This window comes from Ambystoma mexicanum, chromosome 13 (genome assembly GCF_040938575.1).
Source record: "Ambystoma mexicanum isolate Mex_15411 chromosome 13, UKY_AmexF1_1, whole genome shotgun sequence".
NCBI lineage: Eukaryota > Metazoa > Chordata > Amphibia > Caudata > Ambystomatidae > Ambystoma > Ambystoma mexicanum.
Window position 1 is genome coordinate 492,267,416 of NC_090938.1, and position 15,031 is coordinate 492,282,446.

General features: G+C 44.3%; 1 protein-coding gene across 3 annotated transcripts in view; it reads right to left on the reverse strand.

The window, feature by feature from the left end:
* Positions 1–15,031, reverse strand: part of TLK2 (tousled like kinase 2) — a 2,257,819-nt gene that overhangs the window by 1,985,840 nt on the left and 256,948 nt on the right. For all 3 annotated transcript variants that reach the window (XM_069634151.1, XM_069634152.1, XM_069634150.1), the window contains exon 3: positions 10,482–10,553. In XM_069634151.1, coding sequence (XP_069490252.1) covers positions 10,482–10,553 — 72 coding nt within the window. The remainder of the gene's footprint in view (positions 1–10,481; positions 10,554–15,031) is intronic.

A 15,031-nucleotide genomic window follows, 5' to 3' on the forward strand; every position in this document is an offset into this window, starting at 1 on the left:
AGTACTTCCTTTATCTCCAAAGCCTCCCACTTGATTGACGGTTCTTCACTATTCTGTATTCTACAGTGTCTCCATATGTCGGGAGGTAATATGGACGAAAAAAGTTGGTCAATATTCCCTGTTAATGGGCCTGTGCGTATAATTTTGTTAGTCTGATTATACCACTGTTCATGGTTCTGTCTGATGTCAGGTAAATCTTTGGTAAAAGACAACAGCTCTATCGTATTCCATGGTACATGTACATGGGGTGTCAGATGGTCTGGACTAAACCCCAGAACTTCCCTAATAGGGGCCTGAAGAGTGGAGACGGAGGCTTTTGCGAGCCACTCCAGTAAGATTTTAACACACCCCAATTCATTTAAGTTAAAGCTTTTGCAGTCTATATCCTCATACTAGTCAGGCAAAGGCCACTACTCAAGAGACCCCTTCTGACCGTCATTGTGTTTTTTATATTTCTCAAACACTAGTCCAGATAACTCATATGCACAATGATATTATTTGCCAGTAGGGACTGGGTTTTCATGACTATAGAGGCAAGGGCTGGTCCCTTCATTTCTGCCCTAATCCATCCTTCCAACCATGATTCAATGTGTGCCCGAGTTTGTAGAGGTTCTGTAAGGAACTCATGGTAGCAACAGTAAGACAACAGACAAAAGTGATCACAGTTCAAGGGTGTCACTTTAAACAATATGCAGATTGGAAAAATGCTTAATCCAACCTAAATCTAAAATGGGAGCAAGCGGTGTCCATCAAATGAAAAATAAGGCAGTCCTAGCAGAGTTGTGTCAAATAAAAGGGTCTATACTAAGAAAAACCTATTTCCAATCTCTACGCTGATTAAAGAAAGAGTGGGATTAACAATTTTACTCACCTTAGTGACTACCATACTCCTAAATCCATAGTCCCCTTTCCTCCATACTTGGACATTCTGTCCTTCGGGACGGGACCGGAGCACTTTTGTAAAAAAGCATCACACATTTGTGTTTTTGTCCTTTTATTTTTACGCAGCGCCACTGCACGTGGCCGTAACCCCGACCCTCCTGAGCTCTGCCCCATGCATCGCCCTTCTATCGCCAGGTCTGAGACCATTTAAGAAATAATAGATGATACTTTTTAGAGGGCGTCTCCTTTCCTCCATACTTGTGGGAGATTCCCAAGCACATACCACAGGTAATACGGGTGGATGGAAAAAATCCCTTTACTGGAATAAGTTCTTCAGTACAGCCTGGCCGAATTGGGCGTCAGTCCTGTTGCTCAGTAATGCTTACAAAAAGCTGATGGGGAAGCCTGCGTAGCCGCCTTGGCGGTGGACTCCCACGGGATGGGCTTTTGGAAGGCAATCGCAGCCGCTTTGCCCCATGCAAGATGAGCATGGATACCTTTCGGAGGTTGAGGCCTTGAATGCTATAGGCTTCTGAAATACATGAGCAATCTATCGGGAAATAGTTGCCTTTGAAGCTGGTTTCCCTTTCGGTTCTCCGAATGTGAAAAGAGTTGTGAATAGCTTCTGAGATCACTCGTTCTATCGAAATAAAACTTCAGGACTCGCCTGACGTCCCAGTTGTGTAAAACTCTCTCGGCATCAGATTCTGAGTTAGGAAAAAAGACAGATAAGGAGATCGATTGGTTCAAATGAAAATCGGTAACCATCTTAGGCAGGAAGGAAGGATGTGTGCGAAGCGCAACCTTATCCCTGTGGAAAGTGAGGAAAGGATGTTACACGGAAAGGGAGCTCACTTACTCGCCTCGCCGATGTTACTGCAATTAGAAGGCAACCTTCCAAGAGAGGTATTTAAGATCGGTAGTGGCCATGGGCTCAAATGGCTTATGGCATAACACGGTGAGGACCACACTCAAATCCCACTTGGGATGAGGGGTGCGCACCAGCGGGAAGAGATGAAGACCTGCAAAATGTCTGAATGACTGGATTGGTCAATGAAAACGGACAGTCGTCCGTGGACAGGTAGGCTGCAATATCAGATAAGTAAGTCCTGCATGAAAGAACATGAATGCCAGAGGTTGCCAGATAGGACACAAAAGAAATTACAGTGTCAACCGAAGCATGCCTGGGATAGAGCTGTTTAGCAAAAGCTGAGCCATTTGCTCCTGTACTCAGCCCTCGTGGAAGGCTTCCTGGCCGCTTGGATAATGGGCATATTGTCTTCGGACAGATGGAACTGTGCTAAAGATCTGAATTCAGGCACCATGCTGAACGATTGCGGGGAGGGGTGCCATATCTGATGATTGCTCTGGTGAAGAAGGTTGGGAATCTGCAGCAATCTGATCAGGGGAAGTACCGACAGATGCTATAGTTCCGAAAAACAAAACCTGGCTGGCCACCAGGGATCCATGAAGAGGATAGTGCAGTGAAATGAGCTCCTGAGCTTGCAGAGCAACCGGTGAATCAGAGGTAATGGAGGAAAAGCATAAGCTTTCATGTTGTCCCACGGAATCTCAAGGGCATCACCCAGGGAGGTTGTTTCTTTTTTTTGAAGAGGCTGCAAAGAGGTCCACCTCTGGGGTGCCCCATTGATGGAAAATGTTGGAGAGGACTTCGCTGTTCATTTCCCACTCCTAACTGGCTGCCGACTGGCGACTGAGAGAATCTGCGGCCATATTGATGTAACCCGGGAGGTACACCGCCTGGAGTCAAACATTGTGCTGGATGGCCCAGTCCCAAATCTGTATAACCAGATCCACAAGAAGAGGAGACTTGGTGCTGCCCCGTTTGTTGATGTAAAACATTGCAACAAAATTCTCCGTGCGTACACAAACTACGCTGCTGCAGATAGTAGTCGGTTGAAAGGCCCTGAGAGCTAAGAACACAGCCAAGAGCTCCAGAGAATTGATATGGAACTCCCTCTCTTTAGTTGTCCATAAATCGATCACTTTGAGGTGATGTAGTGTGGCTCCACAACCCAGAAGGGAGAAGTCTGTAGTGACTGTTACTTGTGGGCAGGGCTCCTGAAAGGAGGTCACCACTGCAAGGTTGTTGGCGTTAGTCCACCATTGTAGATCCGACGACATGTAGGATGGAACAGGAATCCTTTTGGAATCCGGGTCCGAAGCCTGGGACCAGCAGCTGCGAAGAGCTAGTGGAGTGCGCCTCATTTCAGGCATGCTAGAGGTAACCCAGAGGAGGACCCTGATCTCTGTGTATAAGGGGCCTCTCGATGGGGCTTTCGCCAGGACCGACATAGCAGAGGTATCTATGTGGTGCGCTGCAGCCTTCAGTAGATCCTGTGACAACACTCTAGCATCGGACAGACTAGTTTTGAAGGCGTCCAGCCTATCCGCAGGAATACACTCCTGGAAATTGTTTAACTCCGTCCACAGCTTAACACTGGCTGCTGCCAGGATGAGCTCAATGTTACCCTGACGAAGTTGGAGCGCTGAATTGGAAAAAACTTTTTTGCCAATGGCGTCAAGAAGTTTTTCCTCTTTGGAGAGGATTTGGGCCGCCGCAGTGGAGGCCGGTTTAGACTGGAGGGTGGCTGCTGCCACCACAGTTGACGATCGGAGCGGACAAGCCGACAATACTAGATCTTCCAAAGCATGAAGCTTGTAACAAGTGTAAATTCTCTTGTTGAGATGCTGCCTGGTGTGGGGTTTTTCCCAAACCTTGCGGGCCTCAGCCAAGAAGTCCTTCTGGAGGAACAGGCCGGTACGCTCATGGGGTGACAGAGTGAACGCTCCAGAAAGCACTCCCTCCTGTGGTGTAGGGGCCTCTGGCACTGGAATGTCAAGCAAAGCCATCATGTGCAGCACCTGGTCATTAAATGCTCAAACAGAGCGGGGCTGCTCATCGCTGTCCTGGTCCCTTTGGCCTACATCCAGTGAAGCGGAAACAGAAAACTGATCCACTGCACGTGGCGCCTCAGGTTTCAAAGTGTTATCCGGAGCAGCCAATGCTTTTCTATCGGGGAAAGAAGAGGCAGAGGAGGAAGTGGAGGAGGAGGTCCGGCAGGAAGAGGGGGAGGAGGTGGCACCACATGGACCTGCGTAGGGACAACCGGGGCCAGGGGTGGTACAGGAGGAGCAGGATATATTTCCTTAAAAAGACCCTTAACGTATGCCCTCATGGGATCAGAGTGCATGAGCGTCTGAAATTTCCCCCAAAAAAACACATCCTCAGACGAAGGTCTATGCGCTGGAGTATGTGAAGGTCGCTCGAGGGGCATACCCCCATGAACGCAATGAGGATGGTTGCTAGTAAGGTCCACCACCAGCAGGATCCACATAGATCAAGGGTGCAGAACTAGGAGGAAGGGAGACTGTATGGGGCAGCGTTGCCCGAGCACGCCAATCGATTCAAGGTCGGAATGGGTTCTTGTTGTCCACATGGGGTGGAAAGGCTGCTCAGCCCCGAGAGGAATGCTCCCAGCACCAGACGTAGTGAATGTTGGTGTAAGAGAGGTATCCAAAATGGCTGCCATGGACCGCAGAGGTTAAGCCACCATTTTGTCGACACCTGAGGTGAACTGCGTCACAGGAAAAGGTGAGACAACTGTCTCCTCAGGGGCGTGAGGGGTCTTAAGTGCTATTGAAACAATGATCCTCGGCTGAGCCGGTACTGGCAGATCTAGGATGTTTACTGGACATCTTAGGGACTGCCTCAAATTAGCCTCCAGTGAAGGAACCTCAGCAGAGCCGGTACTCAAAGGCCTGTGGTGCGTGACCACCTTATTTGCTCCATCGACAGAAGTGGTACCACCAGGACCCCGAGCGTGGGAAAGTTGAGGAATGTACCTCACTGACCAGACACTCAAAGAGGGTTCCTTGTTTCTGCCGGTGTTGGATTTAGCCCCAAGAAGAGGAACCTCGGGTTTTAAACTGGGACATTTAGATCCCTCAAAAAGGGACCTCGAGCTGCGACTTGGTGTGGAAAGCTCCAGAAATGGAGACCTCAGGGCGAACCCCGGTGATGGTGGGGAAAGCTCCAGAAATGAAGACCTCAGGGCGAACCCCAGTGCCAGAGCCACAGAAGAACTGGGCTGAACTTTGGCCCCCAAATGGGGAACCTGGGAAGAGTAAGCTCTGGTGTGCCTATTAGGCCCCTTGTGGGGCACCTCAGGGATGACACTGGTAGTAGAGCTACACGAGCCCCTCCTGTTCCTGGAAGACCCTGGAAATGAGTCCCCTCAGCTGGGGTGCCCAAAAAAGTAAACAACTTAGAGGGTGTTTCTTTTTCTCGTCAATGAAGAGCTGCAAATGAGGTGGAGGATTACGTTGGAACTCAAACTCCATCCGAAAAAGACGACGCTGGAGTGCCTGGATGGAGAGGGAGTCAGAATAACAAGGCATACATTAGTTTTCAAAAATTGATTAGCAGAGTTTGCTAATTAAAATATTTTTGATTAGCAAACAGGCCCATTTGATTAGCAATTTTGTACTAATATTGGTAATGTCACCAAAAGTTATTTGTACCAAAGACATGAAATGAGCAACAATACAGCAGTTTTTCTCACTGCTGAAATAACACATTAGTGAGAGGAGTCAGGCCTTACAAATTCTTTAAACTTCAGCTAGACCTGCAGGTCGGTTAACTTAGTTTACATATTCAACCTAAGAGAAATTCATTCAACCCATAGCAACAGAGGACAACAAATTTAAAATGAGATTTCTGTAAAAAGGTGCATGTCACTACAAACGTGCTTTGTCTTTGGCGCACAGTTGCCCCTCAGAGGCCAGCCACGCACAGTGAACATTTTATTTGTCATTTACTGCAAACAAAGTACATTTTAAATAAATGTTTCAAACATATCTTGTAAATGCTACTCGCCCTTCATAAAATCTACTTGACTGTGCGACTGTGCGAAAAGACTTTGCAAGCCATTGATGAGTGTCTCTAAAATGTTAAAGCTTAGCTGCATGAATGGACAGAAATAGATATGATAAAAAAGTCTCTGAAAACAGTTTGGACAGCTGTCTCTTACAGGTGGTGATATATTATATAATCTAAAAGCAAAGCGAGCTCTAGAGGCTAACTACATTGTTTGGTATTGCAGTAGATGGAACTATTGATCACTACTTTGCGTAAGCATTTAGTTCGCTATTATGGAAGAGGAAAGAAAGTCTAAGCAGAGTGGATTGCGTAGCAGGCAGAGAACTGGCCAAACTAGGTGGAATATTGTAGTTTGTGGTCATCTCATTTTCAGGGTACCTGGTATAAATCAACAGGGTGATAATGTAGAATGTCAAGGGTTTGGGTCATGGGTTTAGCCCCAGATGCAAGATGTATGCAACCTGCAGGTTACATACCTAGATTTGCAATCAAAAGCATTTGATCATGCACAAGTTTTTCAAAAGTTCACTAGTCAACATGATGCATCTTAACCAGCAAAATCAAAAATTTAATTGACACTATGAAATTCAGATACGCTAACTTAAACTTTACTGTAAAGCATTAGGATGATGCAGTGTTTTACAGTATCAATACTGTAATTATGCATCATGTAACAACTTTCATTTTAGGAATGGAATTGCATGATTATATCTTTTAAAAAGACATAAAGTTAACTACTGGTCTTTGCCAGACAGGATATCGAAAGCTTAATAAAAGTATCATCCAGATTACTTCTGGTTTACAATTTTTAAAAATTGAGTGTAGGAGAGGATTACTGGTTCATTTTCCCTCCATTAGAACTTAAAGTGAACAGAGAAAAGAGGGCGAACAGAGCACCGAGGGCAAGAGGAATGCAGGGCGAGCTGTGCTTTCATTGAAGAGGGCAACTTAAATAGCTAACTTTGCTACACGAGTGTTAATTTGATTAGCAAACCTACAGAATTGCATAGAAAATTGCTATGCAACACTGCTTATTTTATGCCTTGAATTTATTTCCAGAATAAATTCAAATTTATTTTTAGTTGGTTCCGACTACTGAATATAGAATTGTGAAAAACATTTTAATATCACTTTATATTTCAGCAAGCAACTGGTTCTTTAACCAACATGGGCAACAACAAAATGTATGACCTTCAGAAAGCGTTCTAAGTGAAACGGGAGGAGGCCCATGCACAACAAAAACAAAAAAAGCATGAATTATATTCTGGATCCTGGGTTAAGGTGGCCGTATTGGCAGTGATCTCCTGTGGCCGTTAGACAATGGTGTGCCATTAGTCATTTACGGTATTCCCGTACTACAAGGATACCATGGGAACCCAGTTTCCCTTTATCCCCACCCCCGGCCCAGACATTTCCTTCTCTTGGCTTCACAATTGGGGCATAGGGTGATTAAAGATGAATGTTGGGTCTGTACACTGTGGTTATCAGGGTTGACACATACCTGAATGTCGCACCCAAACACAGGAAGGATACGGACATTGGGATAAGAACTGAAGACAACCAGTACACATGCATCATTCAGACAAACCTTCTACATCATTCAACTACCGATTTAAGCTTTTACATTATCAATGTATGCATCGATTCCAGCACATCTTGTCAAACATGCAGAGATTCTGGCCCAATGTTTCTAGCCAACGTGGAAGATGTTACCTGACGGAAGATTTGTGTCCCCTTGCATAGGTCCCTCCCCCACATCCTCGAGTGGGATTGTGGTGTGCTCAAGTTTGATGGGGGTGCAGATTAACAGGGATCAAATTACTGGGATTCAGGGTTTTAACAGGGATGTAGAGAAAAGGCTGCAGGTGGCTTGTGGGGTTGGTTATGGTGTTTGCTTGGCGCTGCATTGCTAGATTCTACATGTGAGGTCCTCCCCAGTGTGTATAGGACTGGCCGACAGACATTGCTCATGGCAGAGATCAAGAAGCAGTATACTGACCTTACTATGCACTCTTCCAGCCATTATCTGACTGGAAAAAGGGGTTATTATTGCAAGCTGTGGGTCTATTGGGGTCAACCAGGGAGGCATACTGATTGGTATGCCAATGTTATGTATGTTAACACTGTACTAGTAAAGACTCCCTACTGGCTATGAACCGTACATTATAAACTGTGCAGTTATATTACACTTTGTAATCTGCTATATAACATTACACTTGGTGATTGTGTAGACCTGTAAACGATTCCCAATAATGTTTCGTTTTTAAAGAAAGCTTTGAAGTCCTAAGCAAACAAAGTCAGCAATCCTGCATGGCCATTTAAGTATGGAAGGTTAAGCAAGACTGGTTGATAAGGGACAGACCTTGCAATACCTTTCCTTTGAGTAACATGCTGGTCTTTATCCTTTGCAATCACCCCCACGTAATAGGGCAGCCCCAGAGTGAGAAAAGTGTTTTATTCAGTTTCAAAGTGTCATCTTTGTGGCACAAAGAAAAAGTAAAAAAACGAAATTATGTATGAAAGTACTTGAAGGATGTGGGTGTGCAGCAAGGTAATATTTGTATAAAAGACTCTTTAAAAGGGCAGTTACAGTTTGAAAGCCGGGTGAATATTAAGCAGTGCTTAACGTGCTATAATAGGGAAAGGAATTGGCAGGCTAGAAGGGCTTGTTGGTCTTTCATTTCAGTTTAGAGAAGACATCCAAATACCATGATGCAGGCGTCCAACTCAAGGCACTATTATGAAAGCTAGCTATATTGTGATTCCTTGAAACAGATCTATTCTTAATAGGTGACTATCACGACAGAGGTATGGAATTCCTTGAAACACTGCCATTGTACAGAAAAGATATTACAGAAAACTGCCCTAAGTATCCTACTCAATCCAGAAAGCGTGGGTACCTAAAGTTGAACAAATCATAGCAGTTAAGTGAAGAGTTTCTTTGCGAGTTTTGTACTCAAGGCTTAATCATTACTGAGCTTAGGACCTACTGCGATAATGGCCACATGCACCTGTTATTTACTTCTGGCATCAGTGTTACCTGTAATGTTTTGCATCTTCTTTTGTTTCTGTTTTTAAAGAAACAGGTGGCAGTTGTAAAAAACGACACTGACAGCACAAAGGAAGCAAAAATGAAATGTTTTCAGACACAAGTGTAAGGCACGAGAATCATTACTGCCATAACCAGCAATATAGCTCAGCGACTTCAGTGATTGCGCCTGACACACATGTTCATGGTGTAGGACAGTGGTGTGGATCCTGGCAAGGCCAACTCAGATTTTAGATACTTCTGGGGTCAATAAACTGAGCACCAATAGATGGGGAAATAATAACATTACAAAAACAAAGAGGTGATGGCTGGAAGGTTTAGAATTAATCTTAACCACTGGCATTGCTCTGGGCAAACCTCCAGACCATCGTTCTTCACCTGCCAAGCCATTACATAAGGAGACAGACCATATGCAAATCAGACTTGGTCCCACCCCAAAAGGGGCAGTTCAGCCCGAACTGCTTGGTCACATCCCTTCTGCACGAGACCACAAGCATCCCCAAACATGTTTCGGCCTTGTTGGGCCTCATCAGTGAGGAGTAGCTTGGGTCTCTAGGCCCAGCAGGCACGGGACCCACGTCTGGGCATACCCGTCCCACTCGGGGTGACATAGCAAAAACAAAGAGGTGATGGCTGGAAGGTTTAGAATTAATCTTAACCACTGGCATTGCTCTGGGCAACCCTCCAGACCATCGTTCTTCACCTGCCAAGCCATTACAGAAGGGGAAAGACCATATGCAAATCAGACTTGGTCCCACCCCAAAAGGGGCAGTCCAGCCCGAACTGCTTGGTCACATCCCTTCTGCACGAGATCACAAGCATCCCCAAACATGTTTCGGCCTTGTTGGGCCTCATCAGTGAGGAGTAGCTTGGGTCTCTAGGCCCAGCAGGCACGGGACCCACGTCTGGGTATACCCGTCCCACTCGGGGTGACATAGCAAAAACAAAGAGGTGATGGCTGGAAGGTTTAGAATTAATCTTAACCACTGGCATTGCTCTGGGCAACCCTCCAGACCATCGTTCTTCACCTGCCAAGCCATTACAGAAGGGGAAAGACCATATGCAAATCAGACTTGGTCCCACCCCAAAAGGGGCAGTCCAGCCCGAACTGCTTGGTCACATCCCTTCTGCACGAGACCAAATAATAACATTAACTATTACTGTGCTAAAGAGCAGGATGAATCTGGTTGTGCCTAGAAAACATGAAAACGGCATCGATACATGGTATTAACACCTGTAACAAAAAGATTTATAAAAGCATATTTTCATTTATTTGGTTAAAAAGTCAGAACTTTTCAAGAGTAAAAAAACCTTGTAAAAGCAAAGCAGTCTCGTATCCAGAAATAAACTCGAGATTGTGGGAAAGGGAAACAGAGGACAACAGAAGTAACTGGAAAGGTTTCAGCAAAGCTCAAAGAAAACAGGATATTTCGACAGAAAGCTATTAAATCAGATAAAAGCATGCACATGTGTACAGCAGGAAACAAATCCAAATGTAAATAAACACTGAAATAGGGGTGCAACAGCCTCTTAAATACAGTGTGAGTAAGATAGGCATTATTAAATCAAAACACAACAGGACATTTGTTGGTTAAAACAGGTGTCGGGAACATGAAAAAAGCCCAAGACAATTCATTTGATGCTCACCTCCAATTCTTTGTCGCTCAAAGACCCCACACTACATAGGCTCTGGTTGGACGATTCACTATTTAAAGGGCCCTGAAAAGAGATCACAAACATTCATTATACTAGAATGACATATAACAAACATTAATAGATACATTCTACTGCTATGGCAAACATACAGGAAAAGACCAAATGTGTCTCAAATTCTCAAGTGTGGGTAAAATAACAGTCCGCAAAGGCCTTTGCAAATGGACGAATTGAGCAACAAAAAATGATGGAATTTTAGAACTAAAACAGAAAGTCAATACTTCATATAATACTTAACTTGTGATGTTTAAAACAGTAATTCTCCATCCCAGCCATAGCACTGCACTAATGAGCAGAGGAACTATGATGTTTTGTGTATTGTTCAACCAATAAACAATAATTGCAAGTACAACACGGTTTTAATCTCAAATATGTATTTTGCATTACACTTTCAAACATTACATTACTGAGCATATTCACAGAAAGATTGCATTTCCCTTAAAAATGTTACAATGCTCAGAACTTAATTTCTCTATATGCAAAATAAATCTGTTGTATAGGGTTAAATCTTTCAACCTTTTACCGTACATCTTGGATAACAGGTTAATACACACATCTTTGTCAACATTGAATCTGTAAAAACATGAGAAACTGAACAAAAAAAATAATTAACTGTGCTTCTCAGCAACCATTTCCTCATCCCTAGGTTAAAATGTCACATTCACTACTAGCCAATAGAGAGATGACGACTCCCGACGAATACGAAAAAGTCTTGTATGCATCTGGAGAAACAAGTTTGCGACTTTTCAAGCCTTGCAACTTGACATTTTTACCCCTGCTCATCTCAATATTCAGTGTGTGCACATAGCCATAAAACTGAGTAGGTTACAAGTTGATTCCAATACATTATTATGCTTCTCTTTTCATACAGAATTTGTCGATTGATTTGACTCTTCCTCAAGCTCATTTACGCGTACTAAAAAAATCATTATTTTGTCAAGATTTTCAAATGAATGAGAAATATTTTTATTCTATATACCTTGTGGATTTCTTTACTAGGTACATCATGCCAAAAATGTCCTATTGCCTATTGTAGCCATTCTTTTTTGGTTGATGGAAATGGGGGTTTCTACAGTTAAACACGCTTTTAAGGATAACAGTAACTGATATGCCATGGTCGGTAAGCAGTTAAAGTCTTCCTCTACTATAAGGGGATCAAATAGTACTAAAGGGGTTCCAATCTCTCGATATCGCCTTTATGTCCCTAATCTAACCTAACAATATAAAAGGCAGATGTATGACTGATGGAGTAGCTTCACCTGTTGTCACCACGAGAGGGAGCCGTTGCCTTAGGATATATATAGTGGTCCTACTGTGTTAATGTAAACCTGCACTTTGGCCAGTGTACACAGGTTTCTACACTTATAAGATAAAACATTTCTCCAAAATATGTGCACTATTCCACATTCCCACCAGATATCTCAATATGTGCAGGGTTCGAAATTGTTCTTACAGCGGCACACCGCCACCTCACTGATGAGGCCCGAGTAGGCCGAAACACGTCTGGGGGGTTGGTGTTGGTACTCTTGCTCAGAGGAGATTTGCCTAGCATTTCAGTACTGGACTGCCCCTGGGCAGGACAAAGACTGATATGTAGGGATATTTCTCCTCTGTGAATGGGACAGGGGGCTAAAGACTTGGTTGAGACTCTCCCGGGGGCCATCCACCCAAGAACAGGTCCATGGACCGTGTTTGTGCCGGTAGAGGGACTCCTAGAACCCCCTTTGTTTTGTGTATTTGAACATAGGCTGCCATGTCAAGAATTTTCAGCAGGAATGGCACTGTGGTGATAGGTCTGTAGTTAGTAGGAATGTCTGGGTATAGGTTAGTTTTTTTCAGGAGTGGGAGGACCCAGGCATCTTTTCAGGTTAGTACTGGTCTCAAAGGAGGAGTTTATGAAGAACGTGATGGCAGGTGAAAATTCTTTTGCTGCCTCTTTAATGATAATTGCAGGGCATATGACACCCTGACAACGATATGGTTTCAGGCTGGAAATTATGTATTACACTTCAGTAATGGATAGTGGGGTGAATTTGAAAAGGTTGCATGGTTTCCCTGCTGGGATCTGAGACTTGGGAAGGCCTGTGTCGGAGCTGATGTTACATTTCTTTCTTTTCAATTTTAGCTTGTAGCAGCAATATTTCATCAAGTAAGGCTGCTTGTATTTTGGTACACCAAGTCTTGTCTTTGGAACAAGTATCAGTGGGAGGGATAGGTGACTCCAGCTCTCTAAGGATCTTGAATAATTCTTTCGAGCCAGATTTAGCATTAGTGATTCTGTTGTTGAAGGGTTCACTTTTTTATTGTAGGATGGCTAGCTTATATCCATTAGCAGCTTTTAGGAAGGTGTCTCTATTCGAGGTTGATGGGTGGTTTTTCCAATCAGATTCAGCCTTTCTTTTGCCATCACGTAAAATGTTAAGGTTAGGGGTGAACCAGTTAAGGTGAGCTTGAGGCTTGGCTTTCCATAGTTTTAAAGGAGCTATGGAGTGGATGGCTAGGTGGAGTGATTGGTTGTAAAGATCCACAAAGGTAGATGGGTCTGTTTTGGTATTCGAGTGGTTCAGAATTGGTAGTAGGTTTTCTATTGTAATGTTCTTGTTATTTCTTGTTAGCGCTGGAGGAGCCAAGGCTTTGGCTGAGTTTGGTTGGGCGCAAGATTGTATGGTGAACATTTCAGAATGGTGGTCTGTCCAAGCGCAAGGTACATTAGAAAGGATGTTGGTTTCGCAGTTAAGGTCGCCAATCCAGTCAAGGATTCTACCTTTGTTATGCGTAAGTTCAGTAATGCGGTGGGAGAATCCTAATTCTAAGATTTAGTTGGCTAGGGTAGTGGCTGCGATATCATTAAAGTCGAAAAGGCCTAAATTGAAGTCGCCCAGTAGCAGGATTTGTGAGCCAGGCTTGGTGTCAGTGGCGAGGAGTTGTAACATATCGTCCTCGAATGAGGATATGGGCCTCGGTGGTCTGTAAACAAGATGAATCTTCAAGGTATGTGTGGCTGAGAGAGGGAGTTTCAGAGAGGAGTTCAGCTGATGGGAACGTTAAGTGGGAGAGGGCTCTCAGGCCGAGGTCAGTCTTGCTGATGATGGCGACGTCACCGCCTTTGGAGGCTTCTTCATCAAGTCTTATGATTGTGTAGTTACCTGGGATGGCTAGGGTGAGTGAGGGGCCTGCTGCGGCATGCAGCCAGGTCTCTGTTTTGGCTAAGAAGTCTAATTGATTAGCAGTAATAAGGTGAGCCACGTCTAAAGCATGTGCTATCAAAGATCTAGCATTGATTAGTGCTCCTTTGAGCGGAGTAATATTGTTGCTAGGCTTGTTAGGGCCAGCAGTGGTCTTCGTAGATGGGGATGAGCCAATGTTGGTAGTAATCTTCGTAGAGGGGGATGAGCCAATGTTAGTAGTAATCTTATATGGCTTCTGGGTTTTTTCCTTAATGGTCATAGTTTTGGCTTTGATTAGATGTTTAGAGGTAGGGGCGCAAGGGTAGGATAGCTTAAGTCTTGATCCTAGTCTGACATTCCTAGTTGCTATGGTGCAGGGTTGATATGGCATTGGTCTGGAGGCATAGCGTTGGATCCATTGGGGAGGTGAGAGCATTAGTGTTGTCTATTGGTGTGAGATGTTACGGGGGTTGTAGAGTCCATGGAGGCAGGAAATGGGTGGGTGCTATGGAGTCGTGGTGGGGTAAAGCAGTGTACATAGATATGGAGACACTGCTCTTGATCAGAGGCGAGACAAGGTCAAGGGTAGATGTGCTGGTATCGTGCTCCATATTGCAAGGAGTGGTGGCTAGGACTTGCAGGAGCACAGTGGTCAGAATAGTCAAGGTGGCATTTGATAAAGGCCAGTTCTGCAAAGGACTTGAGTTATGCAGAGCATGACCAGCCATGCTGGGTGGTTGGCTGGGGCACTAGGTAGAATATTTGTGTGCAGATAAAGTGTGGGATCCTAAGTATGTCAGGTGTAGGCCAGTCATGCAGACATTTGAGGAGGCATATTCCTCACCAGTACTAGCATGATATGAGATCTTAATTCATGAAGCAATGGCAGGTATGCAATCTCAGCTGAGGCGAGTTAGTATTATCTGGCAGCAATGTCTAGCATTTCAGGTGAATATGTGTCATGTGGTGTGGTCAAACAGAACATTTAACATCAAACAAATGCAATATATGCTAAATATGGGGCACGGGTATGGTCTAGCAGTGCATTTAACACCAGATAAATGCAATATACGCTAAATATGAGGCACTTTGTATGGTCTAGCAGAGCATTTAACACCAGATAAATGCAACATACGCTAAATATGAGGCAGGTGATATGGTCTAACAGAACATTTAGCACGAGCAATGGCGGGTGTGCTATATAGGTTAGGCGAGTTGAGAAGAATTAGGTATAGTACTTAATGGCTAGTCTGTATGTTGGAGAGGTTGCCCAAGAACTCAAAGCGGTGATAATGCACATTGGGGCATCATATGTGT